General features: G+C 42.3%; 1 protein-coding gene across 1 annotated transcript in view; it reads left to right on the top strand.

Annotated features, from left to right (window-relative positions):
* tgds (TDP-glucose 4,6-dehydratase) overlaps positions 1-27,457 on the top strand; it is a 64,323-nt gene that overhangs the window by 18,933 nt on the left and 17,933 nt on the right. The window contains exons 6-9 of the mRNA XM_080198145.1: positions 3,385-3,483; positions 8,638-8,697; positions 9,631-9,674; positions 24,720-24,885. Coding sequence (XP_080054271.1) covers positions 3,385-3,483; positions 8,638-8,697; positions 9,631-9,674; positions 24,720-24,885 — 369 coding nt within the window. The remainder of the gene's footprint in view (positions 1-3,384; positions 3,484-8,637; positions 8,698-9,630; positions 9,675-24,719; positions 24,886-27,457) is intronic.

Below are 27,457 nucleotides of genomic sequence, written 5' to 3'. Positions count from 1 at the left end.
AATCATCCAATTCTTGTTGCCTGCCTTGCATTTGAAAATGTGGCCCGATGTGTTCAAATTATTTACCTTTCAGTCATACAAAAGCCTGTGTTGAAGCCACAAAAGCTCAGCAAGACTGTGAAGGGCTGTCTGTATGCAAGAGATAATAACAAACATGAGAGAAAGGCAAATGCAAGGAAAAATCACCAGAAAAAGATGATTTAAGTGCTAAACATGGCATGTACAGGGGATGAAATAATCTCTAAAAAGAGCAAAATGAATAAACCTGAAACTTATTTAAAAATTTGTTGAGGAAGAAGCAATGTATTGAAACAAAAACTTACATGAAGATAAGTGAAACTGCTAAGTCTGAAAATCCTCAGCAAGGAATCGCAAAGATGTTCACAGCCTGAATATAAGCCACAAGTGGTTCAATTGTGCGTTTAAGAGCATGATGTACTTAGGTAGGTGAAATCCATTATAAATGTGCACATAAGAATGTATAATGGAAAAAATTAACACAAGATATGTGACAACAGGAAGTCATGGTTCAGAGGAAATAGATCCAGATGTAAAATATTTAATTATTAAAATAATCCGTATGTAAAATATTGGCCCGAATCTTCAAGGAGGTGGCAATCAATATTGAATTGCCACTCCACTCTTGCTGGCTGGAACTTCTAACCTCAGCTTTGCCAGAAATACAGAGTACCTGAAATGGAAGTGCTTCTTCATAAAATCTTTTTATGGCACATGCTGTTCTGGTAGGTAAATAGTTTATGTGTCTGAATAATTTTGAAAAGCTACGGAGAGAAGGTAAGCCAGTAAGTGGGTAGAATGGATAATGTAAGGCATTGGGTTGGTAAGGTAATGGGATAATGTCAATGAGATATGAGTGTTGAGTGGATAAGGTAAATGGTTAAAGTAGATAGGGTAGGTATTAAGGTTGGGTGGCAGCTGGCTCGGGCAGTGAGACAAGGGTTACGAGGTAGTGTAGTAACTGGATAGGATGGTGAGGTGAGGGGTGAAGGGCTGGGGGTGGCAGCTGGGCAGGATGGAAACTGAGGTTGGGGGAGGTCAAGGGTGAGTTGGGATTTGTGGGGTGCAGTCAGATGGTGATATCAAGTCACTGTAACTTAGGGAGTTAGATTTGCAGGCTAGTCATGTTGAGGGGATGGTAAGATCAGTTGGGGAGCAGTTGGGGTCAGGTTTGGAGATTTGGGGTGTCAAGTGCTGGGGTCGGATTGGGGTGTTTTAGGGTTTTTTGGGGGAATTTGGGTGCTGAGGTTTGGTTAGGTTGAGTTGGAAGCAGTTGAAGTCAGTAGGGGGAATTGAGAAGGGAGGAGCATCCAAGGAGTCAGTTATCTCGTTACCTAGGAGTTAGGTTAAAAAATTTCTGTCTAACATTTCCAGGGTAACTGTCCAGGTAAGTAAACTGGAGCCTTTTTAGGGTGTTCAGGCAAGTAGACGAATTGCTTGTTGGAAGTTGGAACATTCCAGGCAATTCCCACAGGATGCTTGCTTTGGGATTCCATAATCAGAGACTAGAAGGTCCTAAGCTTTAAGATTTTTGGCTGTAAAGTATATGGTACATTGGATTTTGGTGATCATCATTTTAAAAAATATATAAAAATCAATCCTTTTAATGCTGTGATCATTACCAATCTATCATTCCATTGACCCATTTACTAACTCCAGCCATCTTGAACGTCACCCCTGGATCTTGTCATTTCCTTCCCGTCCTTAGGTTTCTACAACTCCTACCTTGGACCTGCCTTTTATGTAAGCGCTTAACGTTACATGCTACTCCTATACCGGAAATACCACTCCCGTGTCCTTTTGAGACATTCTCTGTTGGCCAGTGTCACTCCTACCAGTCATTCTTGAGGAACCTTACAATTTCTTTTATGTGCCCAGGTTACGATACTACTCCTGTTCAGCCTCTGACTTCGTTGCCCTGCCATCTCCTGGTTTCCTCTACACCATTCAAAGGAATCTTGTACTTTCTTGAACTGATTATGCCATGATTTGGATTTGTTGTGCTTATTTTTATGAGAGTTTTTTTCAATTTGTTAATTTAAGATATGTATGAAAAGAAACAAAGCAGCAGTGCATAACGTTTGAGAGATTTTCAGCCAAAAAACATCCCTTCCATGAAAGGTCACTAAAAGCTATTGGATATAATGTGGCAGTCATTTTATGTCATTAACTAGCTGTTTCACATCGTAAGTCACTCCCTTCCGCAATGACATTTTATATCATATATAGTATTTTGGATACAAGAGCAAGCTGAAAGAGAATCTAGTAAGAAAGAGAAAATTAGTGCATATGGCATTTTAAATGAATAATATATTGTGATTAATGAACAAAATAAAATCAGTCAGAAAAAGAATTATTGACTTCTACAGAATGAGTGGTACCTGACAGAAATTAAGAATTTGACTAGTACCCGAGATAGACCTGAGGGATGGAAGAGATGATGGTCGTTCCGACAGTGCATTCCTCCTGCCAATAATGTTCTCTATCCCATAGCTTTCCTTCAGAAAAATAAAATGATGAGCTCCCATGATGCTCTAATTAGTAGCAAGCCAGCACATTCGAGAATGAGATCAAGAAAGGTAATATTTCTGAAAATATACATGTTGATGCATTAAAAACTAATACTTTTCGATGTATTTTCATTAGCTTTGAAAGTGTAGTTCCCCGGTATTCAGAAATTCATATCTCGTGTCTAATGCTTAGATGACAAATTGTTGATTGTTAACAGGATTGCCATTTTAATTCTTAACAAGATATTTCAGTCTGAACACTTGATCTGTTAACATAAGAACTAGGAGCAGGAGTAGGCCATCTGACCTCTCGAGCCTGCTCCACCATTCAATAAGGTCATGGCTGATCTTTTCTCAGACTCAGCTCCACTTACCCATCCAGTCACTATAACCCTTAATTCCCTTATTGTTCAAAAATCTATTACCTGATAGTGTTCCTGTGATTGAAGAAATAGGCTTGCAAAAGAACTACTTTTAACATGGTGAATAATTGTACTTTAAACAACACTACGCATACCATTTTAAAATTGAATTGTCACTTGTAAATAAAAGTAAAGTTGCCATAGTGCCAGATGACCAGAGGCTGCTCTCTCTGTTGAGGAGGAGAGCTGACAAGTGGTGATTTAACTGGAGGATCACCACACCTCAGGCAAGGGGCAAGGTTGCAAAGGAGGAATTCCTGAATTATGTCAGCCAGTGCAGGAATTGAATCTGTTCTGTTGGTGTCACTTTGCATCACTAACTAGCTGTCCAGCCAACTGAGTTAAACCAACCCATCAATTGTAACATTGCCTTAACATGCGCATTGTGGTATGTGTTTTTTTTAATACATATAAAACTGCTTCTTTTGAATTAGGAATTTAATGAAGCATCACCGAAGCATCCCACAAATCCCTATGCAGCATCCAAAGCAGCATCTGAATGTACAGTTTTGTCATATTGGAAAAGCTTCAGAGTAAGTTGTATCTTATATTTTACCAAAATATAGATATAGAATCATAGAACACTACAGCACAAGAACAGGCCTTTTGGCCCTTCTTGGCTGTGTTGATCCATTTTTCTGCCTAGTCCCAATGACCTGCACCTGGACCATATCCCTCCATACCCCTCTCATCCACGTACCTGCAAGTTTTTCTTAAACGTTAAAAGTGAGCCCGCATTCACCACTTCATCTGGCAGCTCATTCCAAACCCACCACTGTCAGTGTGAAGAAGCCCCCCCTCAATATTCCCTTTAAACTGTTCCCCCTTCACCCTCAACCCATGTCCTCTAGTTTTTATTTCCCCGTAGCCTCAGTGAAAAAAGCCTGCTTGCATTCATTCTATCTATACCCGTCATAATTTTATACACCTCTATCAAATCTCCCCTCATTCTTCTACGCTCCAGGGAATAAAGTCCTAACCTATTCAACCTTTCCCTGTAACTCAGTTTCTCAAGTTCCGGCAACATCCTTGTAAACCTTCTTTGCACTCTTTCAACCTTATTAATATCCTTCCTGTAATTAGGTGACCAAAATTGCACACAGTACTCTAAATTTAGCCTCATCAATGTCTTATACAACCTCATCATAACATTCCAACTCTTATACTCAATACTTTGATTTATAAAGGCCAATGTACCAAAAGCACTCTTTACGATCCTATCTACCTGTGACGCCACTTTTAGGGAATTATGTATCTGTATTCCCAGATCCTCTTTCCACTACACTCTTTAGTGTCCTACCATTTACCATGTATGTTCTACCTTGGTTTGTCCTTCCAAAGTGCAATACCTCAAACTTGTCTGCATTAAACTCCATCTGCCATTTTTCAGCCCATGTTTCTAGTTGGTTCAATTCCCTCTGCAAACTTTGAAAACCTTCCTCACTGTCCACTACACCTCCAATCTTTGTATCATCAGCAAATTTGCTGACCCAATTTACCACGTTATCATCCCAGATCATTGATATAGATGAGAAACAACAGTGGACCCAGCACTGATCCCTGCGGCACACCACTAGTCACAGGCCTCCATTCAGAGCAGCAATCCTCCACTACCACTTGCTGGCTTCTTCCGTTGATGTGGAGATGCCGGCGTTGGACTGGGGTAAACACAGTAAGAAGCCTCACAACACCAGGTTAAAGTCCAACAGGTTTATTTGATAGTAAACCCACAAGCTTTCGGGGTTTGCCCCTTTGTCAGGTGAGTGGAGAGTTCTGGTGAATGTCAGAGACCAGAACTCTCTACTCACCTGACGAAGGGGCAAACCCCGAAAGCTTGTGGGTTTACTATCAAATAAACCTGTTGGACTTTAACCTGGTGTTGTGAGACTTTTTACTGTGTTCTTCCATTGAGCCAATGTTTAATCCAATTACTACCTCTCCATGTATACCTAGTCACTGAACCTTCCTAACTAACCTCCCATGTGGGACCTTGTCGAAGGCCTTACTGAAGTCCACATAGACAACATCCATTGCCTTCCCTTCATCAACTTTCCTAGTAACCTCCTCGAAAAACTCTAATAGATTGGTTAAACCAATGTACTCCTCCCAATAATTTACCTACTACTGAAATCAAACTTACTGGCCTGTAATTTCCCGGATTACTTTTTGAGCCTTTTTTAAACAATGGAACAACATGAGCTATTCTCCAATCATCCGGCACGTCACCCGTGGATACCAGCATTTTAAATATATCTACCAGGGCCCCTGCAATTTGAACACTAGTCTCCTTCAAGGTCTGAGGGAATACCCTGTCCGGTCCTGGGGATTTATCTACTCTGATTTGCCTCAAGACAGCAAGCACCTCCTCCTTTAATCTGTATAGGTTCATGACCTCCCTATTTGTTTGCCTTATTTCTGTAGACTCCATGCCAGTTTCCTTAGTAAATACAGATGCAAAAAGCCCAGTTAATATCTCCCCCATTTCTTTTGGTTCCATACATAGCCGACCACTCTGATCTTCAAGAGGACCAATTTTATCCCTTACTATCTTTTGCTCTTAATATACCTGTAGAAGCTCTTAGGATTATCTTTGACCTTGACTGCCAAAGCAACCTCATGTCTTCTTTTAGTCCTCCTAATTCCCTTCTGAAGTAGTTTCTTGCACTTCTTAAACGCCTCAAGCATCTTGTTTGTTCCCTGTTGCCTATACATGTCATACATCTCTCTCCTTCTTTATCAGAGTTGCACTATCCCTCGAGAACCAAGGTTCCTTATTTTTATTCAATTTGCCTTTAATGCTGACAGGAATATACAAACTCTGCATTCTCAAAATTTCTGCTTTGATGGCCTCCCACTTACCAATCACGTCCTTGCCAGAGAACAGCCTGTCCCAATCCACGCTTTTTAGATCCTTTCTCATTTCTTCAAATTTGGCCTTTTTCCAGTTTAGAACCTCAACCCAAGGCCCAGATCTATCTTTATCCATGATCAAGTTGAAACTAATGGCGTTATGATCACTGGAACCAAAGTGTTCCCCTACACATACTTCCATCACTTGCCCTAACTCATTTCCTAATAGGAGATCTAATATTGCATCCTGTCTAGCCGGTACCTCTATATATTGATTTAGAAAAATTTCCTGAACGCGTTTTACAAACTCCACCCCATCTAGACCATTAACAGTATGGGAGTCCCAATCTATAAGTGGAAAATTAAAATCCCCTACTATCACAACTTTATGTTTCCGGCAGTTGCCTGCCAACTCTCTGCAGATTTGCTCCTCCAATTCTCGCTGACTATTGGGTGGTCTATAATACAACTCTATTAATGTGGTCATATCTTTCCTGTTTCTCAGCTCCACCCATTTACCGTTTACCATTTACCAGCTATGTACCATTTATATAGATGATCTGGAGGAGGGAACCGAGTGTATGGTGTCGAAATTTGCTGATGACACCAAGATTGGTGGAACGGCAAATTGCACAGAGGGTGTGGAGAGTCTGCAGAAGGATCTAGATAGGCTGGGCGAATGGGCCAGGAACTGGCAAATGGAATTTAATGTTGGCAAATGCGAGGTGGTCCACTTTGGTAGGAATAATGGTAGGAAGGACTATTACTTACGTGGCGAAAAACTGCAGCAGGCGACAGTGTAGAGGGACCTCAGGGTCTTTGTGCATGAGTCGCAAAAGCCCAGCCTGCAGGTGCAGCAGGTGGTCAGGAAGGCTAATGGGATGCTGGCCTTCATAGCGAGGGGGATTGATTATAAAAGTAGAGAGGTCTTGCTGCAGCTGTATAGGGCATTGGTGAGGCCGCAGCTGGAGTACTGTGTGCAGTTTTGGTCGCCGCACATACGCAAGGATATTTTGGCCTTGGAAGGAGTGCAGAGGAGGTTTACTAGGCTGATACCGGAGTTGAGGGGGTTGAGCTATGAGGAGAGGCTGAATAAACTAGGCTTGTACTCGTTAGAGTTTAGAAGAATGAGGGGAGATTTCATTGAGACATATAAGATGATGAATGGGATGGATAGGATAGAGGTGGAGAGACTCTTCCTGCTCAGAAAGGACAGTAGGACTAGGGGGCACAGCCTCAAGATAAAGGGGGGGGGTGGTTTAGAACGGAGTTGAGGAGGAACTTCTTCACTCAAAGGGTGGTGAATCTCTGGAATTCTCTGCCCGTTGAAGTGGTGGAGGCTGCCTCGCTAAATATTTTTAAGATGCGGGTTGATGGGTTTTTGCTAAGCGAGGGGATTAAGGGTTATGGGGAGAGGGCGGGAATGTGGAACTGAGCCACGACAGATCAGCCATGATCTTATTGAATGGCGGGGCAGGCTCGAAGGGCTAGATGGCCTACTCCTGCTCCTATTTCTTATGTTCTTATGTTCTTATATTCTTTGAAGATTACTGATATTTTCTCAAATAGTTTTGGCCCGTACTTTGGAATGTGGTGTATCGTATAAATCTTTCTTGACTGGTTTCCTGGATTAGTTCTGGCTGAAAAGTTCCAACAGAAGGAGTTTATTCTGATGGTGTCTATCTGTGTGTTCAGATGTCAACCTTGACATAGCGTCAGCGCTTTCCTCTGTGAGTCAGAAGGTTATGAGTTCAAGTCCCACTCTGAATGTTTGAGCACATAATCCAGGCTTGCACTGCCAGAGGTGTCATCTTTCAGATATGTTATTAAACCAACACACTTTCTGTCAGCTGTTTCTATTTCAAAAGAAGCAAACTAATTGTCAGTTGAAAGAATAAGGGGTAATGAATGACTGCCATCACAGATATGTTAAAGGAAAATCACGTCTATCATACATTGTTGAGTTCTTCAATTAAATAATGGAGTGGGTTGAAGAAAATTGTGTCATTGCTGTTGTATTGATGTGTATGGATTTTCAAAAGACGTTTTAAAGTGTTGACTTGCCCACCTCTCCAGTTGCAATCAGAAATCATCCATCTCTGCTGATCACCGCCAACTGCTTTCCACCTTTCCTAAACAGCAGTATTATTGACCCTTTCCAATCATTACTATCCATGCTTCCTGACCACTGCTACCTCTTAATCAGCCCCTTTTTGGATTTACTCGAGAGCAGCTGTTAATGTCACAATGATTGATCTTTAAGGCATTCTGTCTGGCTTGATGTCTGTGGTTCATTGGTTTGATGACGATAAGGCAAAGGCCCTATAGTAAGTGTACTTCCATGCCGGAACAGAGACCATTTGCTCAAATATCTAGCCTTTGCCTCCATTTTATGGGTTGGATTTTATGTGGAGTTATCATCTCCTCTCTCACATCTTGACTGCAAAGTCGGTTGAGAGCCCATGCACAATCCCAGTGACTGCCCCACTATAATTCAAAATCTGCGAGGAGCACTAATTGCTTTATAGAAAAAGTTCTGCTCCTAGGTCCAAGTGAAGATGGGCCTCCTGACCCTATAAAATTTCAGACAGGTTGGGGATGAGTGGGAATGTGGCAGAAAGACTACGTACTGTATTTTACATAACCCCACCCCTCCCTTCAAATCCACTGGTGAGGGAACGTAACATGCAGCATTATCTTTTTTTTGTAAAATATTGTCTTACACATGAAGGATATGCAAATATAATATTTATGTACATAAAATACATGTTATCCTTGTTTAGTATATGCATGAACTTCTTTGTTTTTATTTTTCTGTTTAACTACATCTTCTGTAGTTCCCAGTCATTGTAACACGAAGTAGCAATGTTTATGGACCTCATCAATACCCAGAAAAAGTAAGTACCTTTGGCGCTGTTATTCTTCAAGCTAATAACAAATCTAACCAAAATAAAAGCAAAATACTACACATCCTGGAAATCTGAAATAAAAGCCAAAAATGCTGAATAAATTTAGGTCTGGCAATATCTGTAGAGAGAGAAACTTGAGATAACAGCCGGTATTCTCCAATTGTTCACGCTAGTGGGATTCCCCCGTCCTGCTTCAGTGAATAGAGGTTTGGCTGAGTGCCAAATTCTCCGTCCTCTCTGGCAGCGGCGGTGGGGTCTGAACAGCTATTGAATCCTGCCCTACATTTTAAATGCAACATAACTTCTTCAGAGCTTTCTGAAATTTCCAAATGGATTGTGTTTGCTGTAACAGCTAGCCAAAAAAAATGTGCCTTACGGAGCCAACGGTAAAGTCACAGACACAACAGGCAAAGGAATGCATGCTAATATTTATAATGTTAAGCTAATAAGTCTGGGGGACTGGATTACAAAAATGCTATTTGTTTGTGATTGATTTTTCTAAATTTTTAATTAGTTGATCAAATGTTTTGACTAGTATGTAAGTTTAAATGACAATGCATTTGATCACTGCAAAGCATGTTTCAATAAATTGAGGAAACATACTTTTCTATAATCTTAATGCCTTATGGATTATTTAATTTTACTAAGCTTTTGATGTTTGCTGAAGTTCCCATTTGTAATGTTCTTAACACATTTAAAGCTACCTGTGAAATAATTAATATATAAATATGGAAAAGTTATCAATATAGATTAAAATATATAAATTTACAAGTAATGCGACACAAATTTGCTAAATGCATCGGATTTCACATGTATGCATTCATATTTATATATAGTTGATTTTAAAAAGGTGAGATGTGTCTGTGGTAGATAAACGGGTCTTTTGAATCTTTAATTCTGTTGCTCTATTTTTTTCTTTAGGTTATTCCAAAATTCATTGCTTTATTGCAACGTAACCGAAAATGGTAAGTAACTTTATGGAAATTGGGATTGTGCCAAGATTTACATTTGTGACCTGTTGGATTGGACTTATCATTTTTTTACTGTTACATATAGGTTCAAGAAAAGTTTTTCTGAGCCAAAATAAAATTTGTATCGATTAGTGCAGGGTTCCCAAACTTTTCCAGCCATTGAACCCTTTTGACCTCCTTAGGGTATTGACAGAATGTGGCAAAACATTCTTATTATGTTGAAGAATTAAGCCATGTGATGATACTGTATCTTTAAGAAATGTATTTCTGAAGGATGTTTCTAGCAATCACTCCCATTTTATTGGAGTCATTGTGTCTACCAGCATCCTGTAATGTTGCTGCAGCAGCACAGTTGTTTCTATTTGGCTAGAATGTCAGTTTTAATTTGAACTGATGCTGTTTTGCTGTTTTCCCCTGGGATTTTGCAGAGAGTGGCTTGATTGGGATGATTTTCAGTGTGGTGATGATATAGGGAAGCTGGGCTTTGCAGAATATTCGAGCTTATATGCTGCTTTTGGAATTGAGAACAGTGTCTCTCTTTGCCCCTCTCTGAAGTTGGGAGGCTGGAATCTACCTGGAGATAAATCTCTTTTTTCCGCTATATGAGAGTGGATCTTTCTCTAAGAGTTGCTGTTTTGGAAGCTGCAGAGAGAAAGGTATCCCTTTTCTGTCTCTGGGGCCTGGAGACTGGGAGCTGCTGCAGGCTGGGTTTGCAACTCTAAGGTTTTCCTATTTTGAGGATATATCCTTCTCTGAAAACTGCTGTTGGGATCTCTGTCCAGAAGTGTTAAGAAGCTGAAAATCCAGTATCACGTGAGCCTACCCTTTTTTGTGATAACTAATTCTGAAGAAGGGTGTATGTGGGTTATTGCTCTAAATTGGAACATGTATAAACATAGAAAAGCCTAAAATATGTTTCATGTCTTGTATGTATACAGTTATTATAATTAAAATGTTCAGTTATTCAACAAATATTTCCGAATCTTAGCACCTTTTGTTCACAAATTCATTTAAAACTGACAGTGCTGCTGGAAAGCTTAATTCTCATTTCAGGCACGTATGTACACATGCACACACCCCTCTTTTTCTCTCTCTCTCACACATACTTACACACACTCCCTTCTCTCACACACACACACACACACACACACACACACACATTCATTAACCACCACCCCCCAAACACACAGCCTCCCTCCATCCATACATGCGCACACAAACTCTCCCCACACACTCACCTCTCTTGAGCCCCCATGGTCCCTCTCAGCATCTGCAGTTCCAGCTTTTCACTTGTCCATGAGTTTAAAGCACTCCAAGCTTGTCCGATCATAAGCTAATTTCTTGGTTCGTTGGATAACTAGTGCGCTTACCAGTATGCAGTAAAGTGAGACAATTGCCTCTGATTGGTCAAAATGGAAGAACAGCTTTTTTAAAAATTTAAAATGTCCGGACCTATTGCAGAACTCCCGGAGGGGTCCCATGGAACCAGTTTGGGAAACCCTAATAGTGTTTAGCAAAGTGCATAATTTTGTATGGGTCAGGGGTCTCATTGTAATGTTGAAGTAAGGAGTTGTGCTAATAGATTATTGGGCCCCACTTTGGCTTAACTGTAATATATGAATATATATTGTATGTTGGGGTTTGGGGTGCGGACTGCCCGTTGAAGATTGTGGGTCAGGTGATCCCTGTGTTTGGGTTATTAGCTCCTCCCAGTATAGGACCCTACTGGGCAGTTTTAGACCTGGCTGTGAATCATTGCACACCTCAAATAAAGAGCACCACTGTTCAAGTTACCAAGCTTACCTTGTGAATCTTTATGCACCCTTAATCCGTAGGGGCATGCGTAATAATTGATGGCGAAGCTGCTTCATGCCTTCTTAATCCTGTTGGTATTCTGTTCTGGCAAAAGAGGAGGAGATGGAGTATTGCCTCAGACTTTGTAGAACAGTGCTGGAAAGGAACCTTAGTGTGGCAACTCTGTGAAGAATGAGTAGGAGTGTTCCAACTGCCATTACTTTGTTTTGAACATTTTGCTTTGGGGAAGATAGAACTTGCCTGGGAGCCAGCCAAAAACATTGTGGGAAGCGGAAAATGAGGCAACCCAGGCTATGGGCAGCTATTGGCAACCACGGAAGGATTTTTTGGGCATAGACTCATGTGGAAGCGGGCACCTGGGGGACTCTTGCTGCTGTCGACTGCGAGGAAGGAGTGCTAACCATGGTCATCAAGCGAGTGGCCGTTGAGGGAAGTGGACACCAAAGGCACTCTGGAAGTGGGCACTGAGGGTACTCTGGAAGTGGGCGCTGAGGGGACTCTGACTGCAGGGCAGTTGCCAGCAAAGCTGGGAGGAGACATTGGGCCTACACTAGTTTGCAGGAATAATTTCTGCCAGCAAAAAACAAAATGGCAGCCAGTTTCAGTGCCGTATGGCCCTTCGGTGAAGAGGCAGAGAGCTGGATATCTTACACAGAGCGTTACAGTACTTATCTGGCAGCTAATAGCATAGGCGATGACCTGGTAGTACCAGTTTTCTTAAATGCCATAGGAAGCAAGACCTTCATTGTTTTGAGAAGTTTGGTACAATCTGAAAAACTGACTGAGAATTGTGTGATGTATTAAAAGCTAGTTTTGCTCCCAAGCCATTGATGGTTGCTGAGCATTTTTCAGTCTATAAATGAAACCAATGTGAAAAAGAGTCCATTGCTGAATTTGTGGCAACTCTGAAGATACTGTTAGAACACTATGAGTTCAGAAATGTACTCAGAATGCCTTACGAGACTGGCGGTTTGTGGCCTCCGGCATGAAGCCATTCAGAGGAACTTATTGGCTGAAAAGAATTTATGGTTTAAATCTGGGTTAGAGATTGCAACTTCCACGGAGTTAGCTGCCAGCAAAGCAGCAGAGCAAAAGAAGTAGAGAGAATAGCCCAGGCAGAACAAAAAACAAAAGAGAGAGGAAAGGGAAAAAGTTTGAAAATTTGAACTTCAGAAACTGGAACTGAAACATAAACGTCTGCATAAATTGATGGAGATAAGTGTGAAATCTGGGAGTGGTGATGAGGACAGTGAAGAAAAGTGATCCCTTCATAGTCAAAGACCTGGTGGGGCTCTATTTAAGTATGTCCAAGCTTTGCCAAAGTTTGATGAGAAGGATGTACAAGCCTTTTTCATTTCACCTGAGAAGGCTGCTAACCAAATGAAATGGCCATAGACCATGAGGGCATTATAGATTCATAAGAACATAAGAAATAGGAGCAGGAGTAGGCCATCTAGCCCTTCGAGCCTGCCCCGCCATTCAATAAGATCATGGCTGATCTGTCGTGGCTCAGTTCCACTTTCCCGCCCTCTCCCCATAACCCTTAATCCCCTCTCTTATCAAGAACCCATCAACCTGCTTCTTAAAAATATTTAGCGAGGCAGCCTCCACCACTTCAACGGGCAGAGAATTCCAGAGATTCACCACCCTTTGAGTGAAGAAGTTCCTCCTCAACTCCGTTCTAAACCGCCTCCCCTTTATCTTGAGGCTGTGCCCCCTAGTCCTACTGTCTTTTTTGAGCGGGAAGAGTCTCTCCACCTCTATCCTATCCATCCCATTCATCATCTTATACGTCTCAATGAGATCTCCCCTCATTCTTCTAAACTCTAACGAGTACAAGCCTAGTTTATTCAGCCTCTCCTCATAGCTCAATCCCCTCAACTCCGGTATCAGCCTAGTAAACCTCCTCTGCACTCCCTCCAGGGCCAAAATATCCTTGCGCAGGTGCGGCGCCCAAAACTGCACACAGTACTCCAGCTGCGGCCTCACCAATGCCCTATACAGCTGCAGCAAGACCTCCCTACTTTTATATTCAATCCCCCTCGCTATGAAGGCCAGCATCCCATTTGCCTTCCTGACCACCTGCTGCACCTGCAAGCTGGGTTTTTGCGACTCATGCACAAGGACCCCGAGGTCCCTCTGCACCGTCGCCTGCTGCAGTTTTTCGCCCCGTAAGTAATAGTCCTTCCTACCATTCTTCCTACCAAAGTGGACCACCTCACACTTGCCAACATTAAATTCCATTTGCCATTTCCTGGCCCATTCGCCCAGCCTATCTAGATCCTTCTGCAGACTCTCCACACCCTCCGCACAATTTGCCTTTCCCCCAATCTTGGTGTCATCAGCAAATTTCGACACCCTGCACTCGGTTCCCTCCTCCAGATCATCTATATAAATGGTAAATAGCTGAGGCCCCAGCACCGACCCCTGGGGCACCCCACTAGTCACCAACCGCCAATCCAAATAGCACCCATTGACCCCCACTCTCTGCCTCCTATTTGACAACCAATCCTCTATCCACGCTAACACCCTACCCCCAACTCCATGTCCCCTGACCTTCTGCAATAACCTCTTGTGAGGTACCTTGTCAAACGCCTTCTGAAAATCCAGAAAGACCACATCCACCGGCTCTCCTCTATCCACTGCCCTAGACACATCCTCATAGAACTCCAGTAAATTTGTCAGACACGACTTCCCTTTAATGAAACCGTGTTGCGTCTGCCCTATCAAGCAATTCCCTTCAAGATGCCTCGCAATTTCCTCCTTAATGACGGATTCCAACATTTTACCTACCACAGACGTTAAACTAACCGGCCTATAATTCCCCGCCTTTTGCCTGGCACCCTTCTTAAACAACGGCGTAACATTAGCCGTTTTCTAATCTTCCGGCACTTCCCCGGAATCCAGCGACGTCTGGAAAATAACCACCAAGGCATCCACTATAACCTCCGCCATTTCTTTCAGAACCCTCGGATGCATTCCATCCGGTCCTGGGGACTTGTCCACAATCAGCCCCTCCAGTCTGTCGAGCACCACCTCTCTAGTAACAGTAATGTCATTAAGACCCTCCATTCCTACCACCTTTCCATCGCTAACACCCGGCAAATTATTCACGTCCTCCTCCGTGAAGACAGAAACAAAAAAGTTATTCAATACCTTAGCCATATCCCCATCCCCTACCACTAGCTCCCCTTTCTCATCCTCTAAAGGACCAACGTTCACCCTAGCCAGCCTCTTCCTTTTTATATATTTATAAAAACTCTTGCTATCCTTTTTTATATTAAGCGCTAGCCCAGCTTCATAGCTTCTCCTACCCTCCTTTATCAACTTCTTTGTCAATCTTTGTTGACATTTAAACCTTTCCCAATCCTCTTCTCGCCCACTGCTCTTAGCTACTCTAAATTCCTCCGCTTTTAATTTAACACTTTCCTTCACCTCCTTTGTTATCCACGGCTTATTACCTCTCCTCCTACTGTCCTTTTTGACCATCGGAATAAATTTCTGCTGAGCACCAAGAAAGATCTCCTTAAAGATCCTCCACTGCTCCTCAGCAGACCTACCTTCCAACGCGCTCCCCCAGTCCACATTCGCCAATTCTTCTCTCATCCTACCATACTCCCCTCTATTCAAACAAAGGACGCGTGTCCGGGAACCCACTTTCTCCTCCTCCATCTGCAACAGAAACTCCAACATGCAATGATCACTCTCTCCAAGAGGATCCTTCACCGCAAGGTCCCTAATTCTACCCGCCTCATTACATAGCACCAGATCCAAGATAGCTCGCTCCCTCGTCGGCTCCAACACACACTGTTCAAGGAAATTATCCCGGCAGCATTCCAAGAACTCCTCCTCGAGCCCACCTCGTCCAACATGGGTCGACCAATCAATATGCAGATTGAAATCTCCCATAACTACTGCCGTCCCATTCCTGCACGCCGCACTTATTTGCGCATTAACAGCCCGCCCCACCTCCAGATCATTATTTGGGGGCCTATAGACGACACCCACCAGCGTCTTCCTCCCTTTGCTGTTCCTAATCTCCACCCACAACGATTCCACTTTCTGCTCTTTGGCTCCGATATCATCCCTTGCTACCACCTTGATACTATCCTTAATCAGCAGAGCTACGCCACCCCCTCTTTCCTCCTGCCTATCCTTCCTAAACACTTGATAGCCCTGTACATTCATCTCCCAGTCCCTGTCACCTTGCAGCCACGTCTCTGTAATGGCCACCAGATCGTATCCATTTGTGTCGATCTGCGCCACCAGCTCATCCACTTTATTCCGAATGCTTCGTGCATTCAGATAAAGCGCTTTCATCCCAGCCTTCACCTGGACCCTATTTGCCGTAACGCCACCAATTGGGACATCCTCGGCCTCTTCCCTTACCTGTACCCTATCCTTAACTTTAGACCTCGTAGCGTCACCTACCCTCGCACCCTCCCCCCCCCTAATTAGTTTAAAGCCCTGTCTACAGTCCTCTTTACTCGATTCGCCAACACTCTGGTCCCAGCACGGTTCAGACCCACCCCATCCCGCCCGAACAAGTCCCACCTACCCCAATAGTGGTGCCAATGCCCCATAAATTCGAACCCATTCCTCCCACACCAATCCCTGAGCCACCCATTCACTTCCTTTATCCTGTCAACCCTACGCCCGTCTGCACTCAGTTCAGGCAGTAGCCCAGAGACGACCACCTTGTCGGTTCTACTTTTTAATTCCATTCCCAGCTTTTCATACTCCCTCCCCAGATCCTCAGTCCGCACTTTGCCTACGTCGCCGGCACCCACATGTACTACAACGACCGGGTTCTCACCCTCCCACTCCAGATTCCTCTGCAGCCCAGCTGCGACATCCTGTACCCGAGCACCAGGCAGACAACACACCCTTCTGTGCACTTTGTCATTGTGACAAAGGACAGTGTCAATACCCTTCACCCCACTATCCCCAATCACTACTACGTTCCTTTTCCCTTTCTCTTTGCCTATGTCCTGCTGCATCACTGTACCGTGTGCAGTTTGCTCACCAACCTCACCTGCCTCGTCCTCTTCCAGACTGGAAGCAAGAACCTCAAACCTGTTATGCAGATTAAGAGGCTGAGGCCTCCGCTCCTCACCCCCCTTCCTCCTCCCAGCAGCCCCCTTTTGTCCCTGACCCTTAGATTTAGCCAGTCTAGCAGGGGTGGATGTCACTTGCACCCCATTGACAATGGCACCCTCTCTCCCCCTGATGAGCCTCAGTGTTTGTAGCTCAGAGGCCAGCTCATCCACCTTGAGCTGGAGCTCCTCCAGCAACCTGCACTTACTACAGACATGGTCACTGGGAAGGACCCTGGGGTCTGCCAGTTCCCACATCATACACAAACCACACATCACATGCCCCTCCATTATTCACTGTAATTTTTTATGGGGAAAAAAATTTTTTTCCTTGTTTCCTGCCGTAGTAGTTTTGAAAAAAAATTTTTTTCCTTGTTTTTTCAAACAAACTCACCTGGCCTTTTTTCCTTCCAGCCCTTTTTGATATTAAGCCCTATTAACTCACTCTGCTTCCCACTCACTCCGCTGCCCGCTCAGACGCTGCCCGCTGTCTACACCAGGCCTCCTTTTAAACCTGGCGCTGATTTAAAGCAGGCTGGTCCACAAATGCCTTTTAACCACTCCTTCAGAATTCCTAAAGCAGTAAATACAATAAATAAATGCTTTAAACAGTTCTACAAAGAGTAAAGTGCTTTAAACTTATTTTAAACAGGTTTTTAACAGGTAAAATCTTAGCTCTCTCTCTCTGCTTCAGCAAACAATGGAAGGCTTCAAAGTTGGTAAGTAGAGCTCGTGAGGTGTTTACATCACTATCAGAGGAGATACCGAGGAATTATGAAGAAGTGAAAATAGCCATCTTAATTGCATATGAACTCATGCCAGAAGCCTACAAACAACGGTTTAAAAATCGAAGGAAGTAACCTGGTCGAATGTACATGGAATTTGAAAGAAGCATACAAAGTAATTTTGACAGATGGATAAGGGCCTTGAAAATAGACCAGACATTGGATGCTCTTAGAGAAATGGTTATTTTGGAAGTGTTTAAAAATTCACTTCTGAAGTAGTGAGAAGAGCAGAGGGTTAAAACTGCGAGATTTCAGCAGAATTGGCAGATGATTATGAATTGATTCATAAATCAAAATTTGGTTTCCAACATCAATTTCAGCCTGTGCCTGGGGAAAAGAGAAATCCTCAAGAGGTAAAGGAAATCTCGTGGGATTTTCTTTGTACAGTGAGTTTATCTCGCTGTACAAAGGAAACCCATAAGGGTTAAAGAGAAAAAAAGTCTCAGATGTTTTCACTGTAATAAAGTAGGGCACACAAACTCGCAGTGTTGGTGGTTTAAGAGAAGCACTTAGAAGACAAGATGTGTAAAACTGGATCAGCCAGTGAGGCTTGTTAAACGGTGGTAAACGAAGTGGTAAGTGAAACCCTAGTTGAAGCTAAAGAGTTGCCAAAGAATGTACAGCCTGATTAGGTGTTAATTGATAAGAAAGTGCCAGATCTCTGAAAGAATTTACTTGTGTGAATCACATAAGATCATAAGAAATAGGAGCAGGAGTATGCCATCTGGCCCTTCGAGTCTGCCCCGCCATTCAATAAGATCATGGCTGATCTGAAGTGGATCAGTTCCACTTTCCCACCTTCTCCCCATAACCCTTAATTCCCTCGTCTATCAGAAATCTACCCGTGACTTAAATATATTCAACGAGGTAGCCTCCACCACTTCAGTGGGCAGAGAATTCCAGAGATTCACCACCCTCTGAGTGAAGAAGTTCTCCCTCAACTCTGTTCTAAACTGCCCCCACCACCGTTCTCCCCCCCCCCCCAACCTTATTTTGAGACTGTGCCCTCAAGTTCTGGTTTCCTTTCTAAGCAGAAAGAATCCCTTCCCCTACCTACCCCTATCCCTACCTGATCTAGCCCCTTCATTATCTTGTAAGTCTCTATGAGATCCCCCCTCAGCCTCCTAAACACCAATGAGTACAGGCCCAGTCTACTTAATCTCTCTTCATAAGCTAACCCCCTCATCTCCGGAATCAGCCTGGTGAACCTTCTCTGTACTCCCTCCAAGGCCAATACATCCTTACGCAAATAAGAGGACCAAAACTGCACACAGTATTCCAGTTGTGGCCTCACCAGTGCCTTGTACAGTTGCAGCAAGACCTCCCTACTTTTATATTCTATCCCCCTCGCGATAAAGGCCAACATTCCATTTGCCTTCTTGATCACCTGCTGCATCTGCGTAATGAGTTTTTGCGATTCGTGCACAAGGACCCCCAGGTCCCTCTGCACAGTAGCATGCTGCAACTTTTCACCGTTTAAATAATATTCCTTCCTACTATTATTTCTACCAAAGTGGATAACGTCACATTTGTTAACGTTATACTCCATCTGCCAGGTCCTTGCCCACTTACTCAGCCTATCTAGATTCCTCTGCAGACTTTCTGCGTTCTCCACGCAATTCGCTTTTCCACTCATCTTTGTGTCAGCAGCAAATTTTGTTACCCTACACTCAGTCCCCTCCTCCAAATCGTCTATGTAAATGGTAAACAGTTGAGGCCCCAGCACCGATCCCTGCAGCACTCCACTAGTCACCAACTGCCAACCAGAAAAGCACCCATTGATTCCAACTCTCTGCTTCCTGTTAGATAACCAATCCTCAATCCACACTAACACTTTACCCCCAACTCCGTGTACCCTAACCTTCTGCAGCAACCTTTTGTGAGGCACCTTATCGAACGCCTTCTGGAAATCTAAAAACACCACGTCCACCGGTTCCCCTCTGTCAACCACACTAGTCATGTAGAATCATAGAACCCTACAGTGCAGAAAGAGGCCCTTCGGCCCATCAAGTCTGCACCGAACACAATCCCACCCAGGCCCTACCCCCAAATCCCTATATATTATGCCAACTAATCCTTCTAACTTACACATCCCTGGACACTATGGGGCAATTTCTTTGCATGGCCAATCAACCTAACCCGCACATCTTCATAAAAATCCAGTAAATTCGTTAAACACGTCTTCCCCTTCACGAATCCGTGCTGCGTCTGTTTGATCGAACCGTTCTTTTCTAGGTGTCCTGCTATTTCTTCTTTCATGGATTCTAGCATTTTTCCAACTACGAACGTTAAGCTAACCGGCCTGTGGTTCCCCACCTTTTGTCTGCTACCTTTTTTAAACCGCGGCATAACAGTAGCTATTTTCCAATCCGCCGGCACTTCCCCAGAGTCCAGCGAATTTTGATAATTAATTACTAAGGCATCTGCTATTACTTCTGCCATTTCTTTCAGAACCTTGGGATGCATTCCATCCGGTTCCGGGGACTTGTCTACCTTCAGTCCCGTTAGTCTACCAAGCACTACCTCTCTAGTAACAGTAATTGTATTAAGGACCTCATCTCCTACCAACCCTCTATCATTAATATTCGGTAAGCTATTTGTATCCTCCTCCGTGAAGACCAACACAAAAAACTTATTTAAAGTCTCAGCCATTTCCTCGTTTCCCACCGTTAAATCCCCCCTCTCGTCTTCCAAGGGTCTAACAGTCACTCTAGCCAGTCTCCTCCTCTTTATATATTTGTAAAAACTTTTACTATTATTTTTTATATTTAGAGTTAGTTTAGTTTCATACCCTATCTTTCCTTTCTTTATCGCTTTCTTAGTCATTCTTTGTTGTTTTTTAAATCTTTCCCAATCATCTAATTCCCCACTATTTCTAGCCGCTCTGTACGCATCGGTTTTTAATTTAATACCCTCCTTTATTCCCTTCGATATCCACGGCTGGTTATCCCTTTTCTTACAGGCCTTCTTTCTCACCAGAATATATTTCTGCTGAGTACTGAAAAAGATCTCCTTAAAAATCCTCCACTGTTCCTCAGCTGTCCTACCAACCAATCTGCGCCCTCAATCAACATTAGCCAATTCCGCCCTCATCTTATCATACTCCCCTCTGTTCAAACAGAGGACACTGGTTTGGCACCCTATTTTCTCACCCTCCATCTGCATCAGAAATTCAACAATATTGTGATCACTTGTCTCAAGAGGATCCCTCACAAAAAGATCCCTAATTCTACCTGCCTCGTTACACAGTACCAGATCTAAGATAACTCACTCCCTCATAGGTTCCGTTACATACTGTTCAAGGAAACTATCCCAACAGCGTTCCAAGAACTCTTCCTCAAGTCTACCGCGTCCGACTTGAGTCAACCAATCAATATGCAGATTGCAATCCCCCATAATTATCACCGTTCCGTTTTTGTATGCATCAATTATTTGCTTGTTTATAGCCTGCCCCACCTCAAAGTTATTATTTGGGGGCCTATAGACCACACACACCAGTGACTTTCTCCCCTTACTATTTCTTATCTCCACCAACAATGATTCCACGTTTTGCTCTTTGGACCCTATATCTTCTCTTACTACTGCCGTGATATTATCCTTTATTAACAGAGCTAATCACAGAATCATACAGTGCAGAAGAGGGCTTTCAGCCCATTGAGTCTGCTCCGACACATCAGAAACACTGAACCCTCACCTAATCCCTTCTGCCAGTAGTTGGCCCATAGCCTTGAATGTTATGATGTGCCAAGTGCTCATCCAGATATCTTTTAAAGGATATCAGGCATCTCCCAGCAGCGCATTCCAGACTGTCATCACCCTCTGGGTAAAAAAGTTTTTCCTCACATCCCCCTAAACCTCCTGTCCATCACCTCGAACCTATGTCCCAAGATAAAGAAATTGAAGTACAATTATTAAAAACCATTTTCAATCATAGAATCCCTACACTACAGAAGGAGGCCATTTGGCCTTTTGAGCCTGCACTGACAACCAACCCACCTAGGCCCTATACCCAAACCCCTTGTATTTACCCTGCCAGTCCACCTGACTCAAAGGGGCAATTGATCGAGCATCACCAATCTGCCCAACCTGCATACCTTTTGAACTGTGGGAGGAAACCAGAGCACCCGGAGGAAACCAACACAGATACAGGGAGAATGTGCAAACTCACACAGTTGCCCGAGGCTGGAATTCAACCCAGATCCCTGGCGCTGAGGGGCAGCGGCACGAACCATGCTGTCCATGATGATTGAGAAAACAAACATTAGAACGGTGGCATCAAACTTTGAAAACAATGTTGTGGACTTATTATCAAGATTATCTGGAGGACTGAGATAAAGGAATTCCATTTGTACTTTTTACAATTAGTGATGCACCTAATGAATCAATTAAATTCAGTCTATCTGAATTGGTTTTAGATGATTGAGAAAGAACGAGAACAGATGGAGGATGAAGTTGCTATCTTTAGTTCAGGAAAGTTAGCAGAATTACAGAAGGATGTTGCGATAAAACAATTGCATCAGAAAACATACATGGAAAAAGAACATGAGTGTATATTGGAACATTATTACCTTAAAAATGATGCCTTAATGACCTTTACATATTCAAGTGGATGAAAAGTAGGCACAAGTTCACAAAGTTGTATTACTGATGGGTTATAGAAAAGAGATGTTGTGGGTAGCTCATGAAGTACCAGTCAGAGGTCATTTGGGAATGAGGAAAATTCAAGCTAAAATGCAAAAACATTTTTATTCGCCGAGACTGCATAAAGATGTGGTTGAATTTTGCCAGACGTGACCCCCATGTCAGGTAGTAGGAAATCCTCAAGAGCTGATGGAACCAGCACCTTTAATACCTATTCCAGCATTTGAGGAATCTTTTACAAGGATCTTAATTGACTGCATAGGACCCCTCCCTAAGGTGAAAAGTTGGAATCAATATTTGACCTTAATGTATGTGTCTACTAGCTGTCCAGAAGCCATTCCATTACACAATATTACAGCGAAAAGGATTGTAGAGAAGTTACTTAAATTTTTTTACTAGATGTGGACTACCCACTGAAATACAGTCAGATCAAGGATCAAATTTTATATCAGAGTTATTCAAGGAGGTATTGGATAGCTATTTAAATCCACTGCATATCATCCAGAATTGCAGAAAGCATTAGAATGGTGGCATCAAACTTTAAAAACAATGTTGAGGGTTTATTGTCAAGATTATCTGGAGGATTGGATAAATGAATTCAATTTATACTTTATCCAATTAGGGATGCCCTTAATGAATCAATTAAATTAGTCCATTTGAATTGATTTTTGGTCATGAAGTAAGAGGGCCATTTAAACTGATTAAAGAAAAATTGGAGAGTCAATGGCCTGAGACTGCATTATTGGACTATGTGTCAAATTTTAGGCAAAGATTGAATAGAGCTGGTGAGTTGGTTAAACGGCATCTAAAAGTGGCATAGCATGTGATGAAACAGGAAGTGGATGAAAAACCAAGAATTTGTAGGTTTGTTAATGGGAATAAAGTTTTAGTATTACTCTCAGTGGTAGGTGAACCTTTGAAAGCAAGGTTTAATGGCCTTATCAAATTGAGAGAAAATTGAGTGAGGTGAATTATTTAATAAAAATGTCAGATCAAAGGAAAACTCCGATTGCATATTGTGAATATGCTCAAATTGTATTTTGATAGGGAAGGAAAGCAGAAAAGGGATGTGTTAGTGGTTACAAATCAGAGTGAAGAACCAAATACAGATTATTCTAAATTTGACATTCCTCAAATTAAATTGGATAATGAAGAAGATATCAGAAATTGGAATAAATTATTGGGCTACCTCCCAGAGGAAAATCAAAATGAGCTGAAAGAGTTATTAAAATCACATGGAGAAATATATAGGAATAAGCTGGGAAATACTAAAGTACTTGTGAATAATGTAATTGTAGAAAATGCTGTTCCATTTGAGCAATATCCATGTCAACTTAATCCTCTCAAGTTGGCACAGGATCGGAAGGAGAAACTGACGTTTACTCAGTCTGAGATGCAGCAACCGAAAGGAAAATCTCGATCAATTTAAAAATGGTGAAGGTAGAGAAGGAGAACAGTTACTGGACCATAATGTCAATAAGGAAAATGTGGGGAGAGGGGCCTTCCCTATAGCTGTAGAAGGAGTCCACTTGCACACTAAATCAGGTGGCAAGCTCTGCTATCTATAAAAATGAAAGTAAACACATTGGGCAGGATTTTTTGGCCAAGCTCATGCTAAAACCATAAAATTCCATCCGAGGTCAACGGACCTTTCCATGGTCTGTCCCTCGCCCGCTCCGATTCCCGAGGTAGGCGCAGCGGTAAAATTTGCTCCATTGTGTCCCGATCAATAAACTCTTCTGTGCTAAACTAGTCATGATGTGGAGATGCCTGCGTTGGACTGGGGTAAACACAGTAAGAAGTCTGACAACATCAGGTTCAAGTCCAACCAATTTATTTGATAGTAAACTCACCAGCTTTCAGGGTTTGCCCTTCGTCAGGTGACAGGATGGAAGACAATCAGATACCCAAGGGCATTCTGTATGATGACGTAGCTGGAGCCATATGACTGAAGGAGAACCCAAGGCTGCGCTTCAAAGATGCTTGCAAGTGTGACATGAAGGTCCCAAATATTGACTACCACACCTCATTCACTAGCTGTTGAAAGGGAATAGTGATACCTCTTGTGGGCTGATCAGCAGTACCACAACACCCAGTGGCTACTACAGCTTGGCAACAGGCACCAATGCAAAAAACAGCAACCCACAATGTTATTTGACAGCTTGATGTGCAGACTGGCAGAAATAAACTTATGGTGGGGAGAGGCTGATTAGTGTGTCTGTATCTGGTTCTGTGTGTGCACAGATTCAAAATAGGGTCACTTTTGAAAATAATTTGGGAAGCACTGGTCTTCAGAATAGAGATTAGATATGAATTTGAGATAATTGAAGGTGTTTTCAAATACATACTATGAATGAAGCCTTAAAGGAAATTGATAAAGGAGTGTAGATACTCAATTTTATTTGGACTCATGCATCAGCCCATATTTTCAAGTAAATGGATTTGAAAACACTCATTTTCATGTCTTACACTAGTTTTGGCCTGTTTAGTGTCTCAATGACATATTTATATAAGTTCCATACGCTTGTGATTCAGCATTCTAACATTATTCTATAGTCCAGAAAATTTTGAAATCCAAAACTATATCTTGGTTCCAAGATTACAATTTATTCAAAAAAATGCCTTGGTCCCAAGATTACGGCTTTTTCAAAATGTCGTTCTATTTTAGAATGAACTTCATTTTATATTTTTCATCCTGTTAGCTGTATTCATGGAACGGGAGTTCAAGCACGTCATTTTCTCTATGCTACGGATGTCGCTGAGGCTTTTCTCACAATCCTTGAGAAAGGTGAACCTGGTGAAATTTACAACGTTGGCACAAAATTTGAGATGTCAGTCATTCAACTTGCAAAGGAGTTGGTTCATCTGGTAGGTGAAGTTCAGACAGAATAGTCATGCTGGATTTCTCAGAAGATGTTTTTCACTTTTTCTCTTCTAGTAACCTATCCTCACACCAACAAATTTATTGGGGCAGGTAATCTACTAACAGGTATCTTCAATGTCAACCTGATCTTACCATGGGGAGGTTTGCATGAGTGAATTAGTGTAGGATGTTTATTTTTTAATGTAGATTCTTACCCTTCCCACATTGTACTGGTTTGGTTTACACCTACAAAAAAACTGGCCTCCGAGTCAGTCATTGGCTATGCATGCCCACCTGCAACACTGGGAAAGAGACTGCAGATGTCAGCAGTGATTTGTTCTGAAAACTTGAGTCTCGAAGTTGTCAGTACTCAAACATGTTGAGAGAATTGACCATATACCTATCCTGTGACTTTGATTTTCGTGGAGTCATGGAGGTAGCAGATTTCCTTCTCTAAAAGATGTTACTAACCAGATGGATTTTTATGATCATCTGGTAAAAATAATTATCATTTAGCAGTCACAGATCCCAGCAGTGAGGACTAAAGTTTCAGAAAAATTAAATAATTAGTGCTGCTGAAGCTTAAGTAGAAGCAAAAATTATGTGGACGGAGTATGCTTGGTTACTCAATGTAATGGGCACACTACAGAATAAATCACACTGCTTTGCTTATTTTTCTTTATGTTGTTAGTTTATTAAACATTAGCACTGAATCAATGTCTTTATAATCGGGCTGTTGCTACTTTCTTGGTTCACCTCCAGCCACTCCTTTGTAATGGCTACAAGTTTCTTTTTGATTTTGATTTGATTTATTATTGCCATGTGTATTAACATACAATGAGAAGTATTGTTTCTTGTGCGCTATACAGACAAAACATACTGTTCAAAAAGAAGGAAATGAGTGGGTGAAGAATGTAGTGTTATAGTCATAGCTAGGGTGTAGAGAAAGATTAACTTAATGCAAGGTAAGTCCATTCAAAAGTCTGACAGCAGCAGGGAAGAAGCTGTTCTTGAGTCGGTTTGGCCCGTGATCTCAGAATTTTGTCTCTTTTTCCTGAAGGAAGAAGGTGGAAGAGAGAATGTCTGGGATGTGTGGGATCCTTAATCATGCTGGCTGTTTTGCTGAGGCAGCGGGAAGTGGAGACAGAGTCAATGAATGAGAAGCTGGTTTGCGTGATGGATTGGGCTACATTCATGATCTTTTGTAGTTCTTTGCGGCCTTTCTATGGTGCATCTGTAAAAGTTGGTGAGAATCGTAGTTGACATGCCAAATTTCCTTAGTCTTCTGAGAAAGTAGAGGCATTGGTGGGCTTTCCTAACTATAGTGACAGCATAGGGGGGACCAGGACAAGTTATTGGTGATCTGAACACCTAAAAACTTCTTGAACCTTTCCACTTCATCCCCGTTGATGTAGACAGGGGCATGTTCTTCTTCACGCTTCCTGGAGTCGATGACAATCTCCTTCATTTTGTTGACATTAAAGGAGAGATTATTGTTGCTGCACCAGTTCACCAGATTCTCTATCTCATTCCTGTACTCTGTCTCGCCATTGTTTGAGCTCCTTGTCGTGGTGTCGTCAGCAAACTTGAAAATCGAATTGGAGGGGAATTTGACTACAACGTCATAGGTGTATAACGATTATAGTATGAGGCTGAGAACACAGCCTTGTGGGGCTGTGTTTTCAGCAATTTCCATTGCTGGGTAAGAGGAACTCCTTTCTTTCCCCCTACTTTGCCCATTATCCAGGAATGTTTCATTAAACTTGGATGCAACCCTTTCCGTTCATTCTTCTGTACCTGTGCAAGTATTCCTTACTAACCAATATAATAAACTCCAAGCCTCCTTCATTGTATCTGTGAACTGGGGCTTTAAATAGTCTTTGTGCAATGGTGCTATGCAGGTCCACACCATTCCAATCAATGGGTATGGGAAACACAAAAGGAAAATGTTAATGAGAAATCCCCATTGAAATTGGGCATTCTCACATGTCACACAATGCTACTGTTTGTTGTCCGTGGTCGACTCACCTCCATTTTAGTAGAGGACCAAGATTTTAGTGAGTGGGTAGTTAACTTTTGGAACAGGCTTCCTAGAGAAAAGGTGAAAGGAGTTGGTTATGATTCATTCAAATGCAAATAGATTTATTTTAAATAGCATTTTGGGATACACTCCATGAGTAATGTGAGAGATGGCGTAGCAAGTATCAGATGTTTGGGAGGAATTTAGACCAATGGTTATGACCACTGGAATGCTTCTATAATATCTGGGTCTGTGACTAATTAGTTAGTAGAGATTAATTGCTATAATCACACAAGTCATTTATTGTTGCATTATTCTACCAAGATCATAGAAATTAAATGAGATGAACTGTTTTTTTTGCGTCTAGTAATTCCTATGTTCTTAACAGAGGTATTAATGTTTTGACAGTCAATCTTTCTTTAAAACGCACACAAGTGTTAATTTGTCTGTTCGCTCCACAGATGCTGCTTAACTTGCTACATGTTTCCAGCAAATTTTTGTCTTCAGATTTGTCAAATGTTGTTTTTGCTTTTTTTTATAATATTTTTCTGAGCTTG

Source organism: Carcharhinus amblyrhynchos, chromosome 10, assembly GCF_965287045.1.
Source record: "Carcharhinus amblyrhynchos chromosome 10, sCarAmb.v2.hapA, whole genome shotgun sequence".
Lineage (NCBI taxonomy): Eukaryota > Metazoa > Chordata > Chondrichthyes > Carcharhiniformes > Carcharhinidae > Carcharhinus > Carcharhinus amblyrhynchos.
The sequence above is the reverse complement of the archived record's forward strand: the minus strand, read 5'-3'. Positions and strand labels throughout refer to the sequence as shown.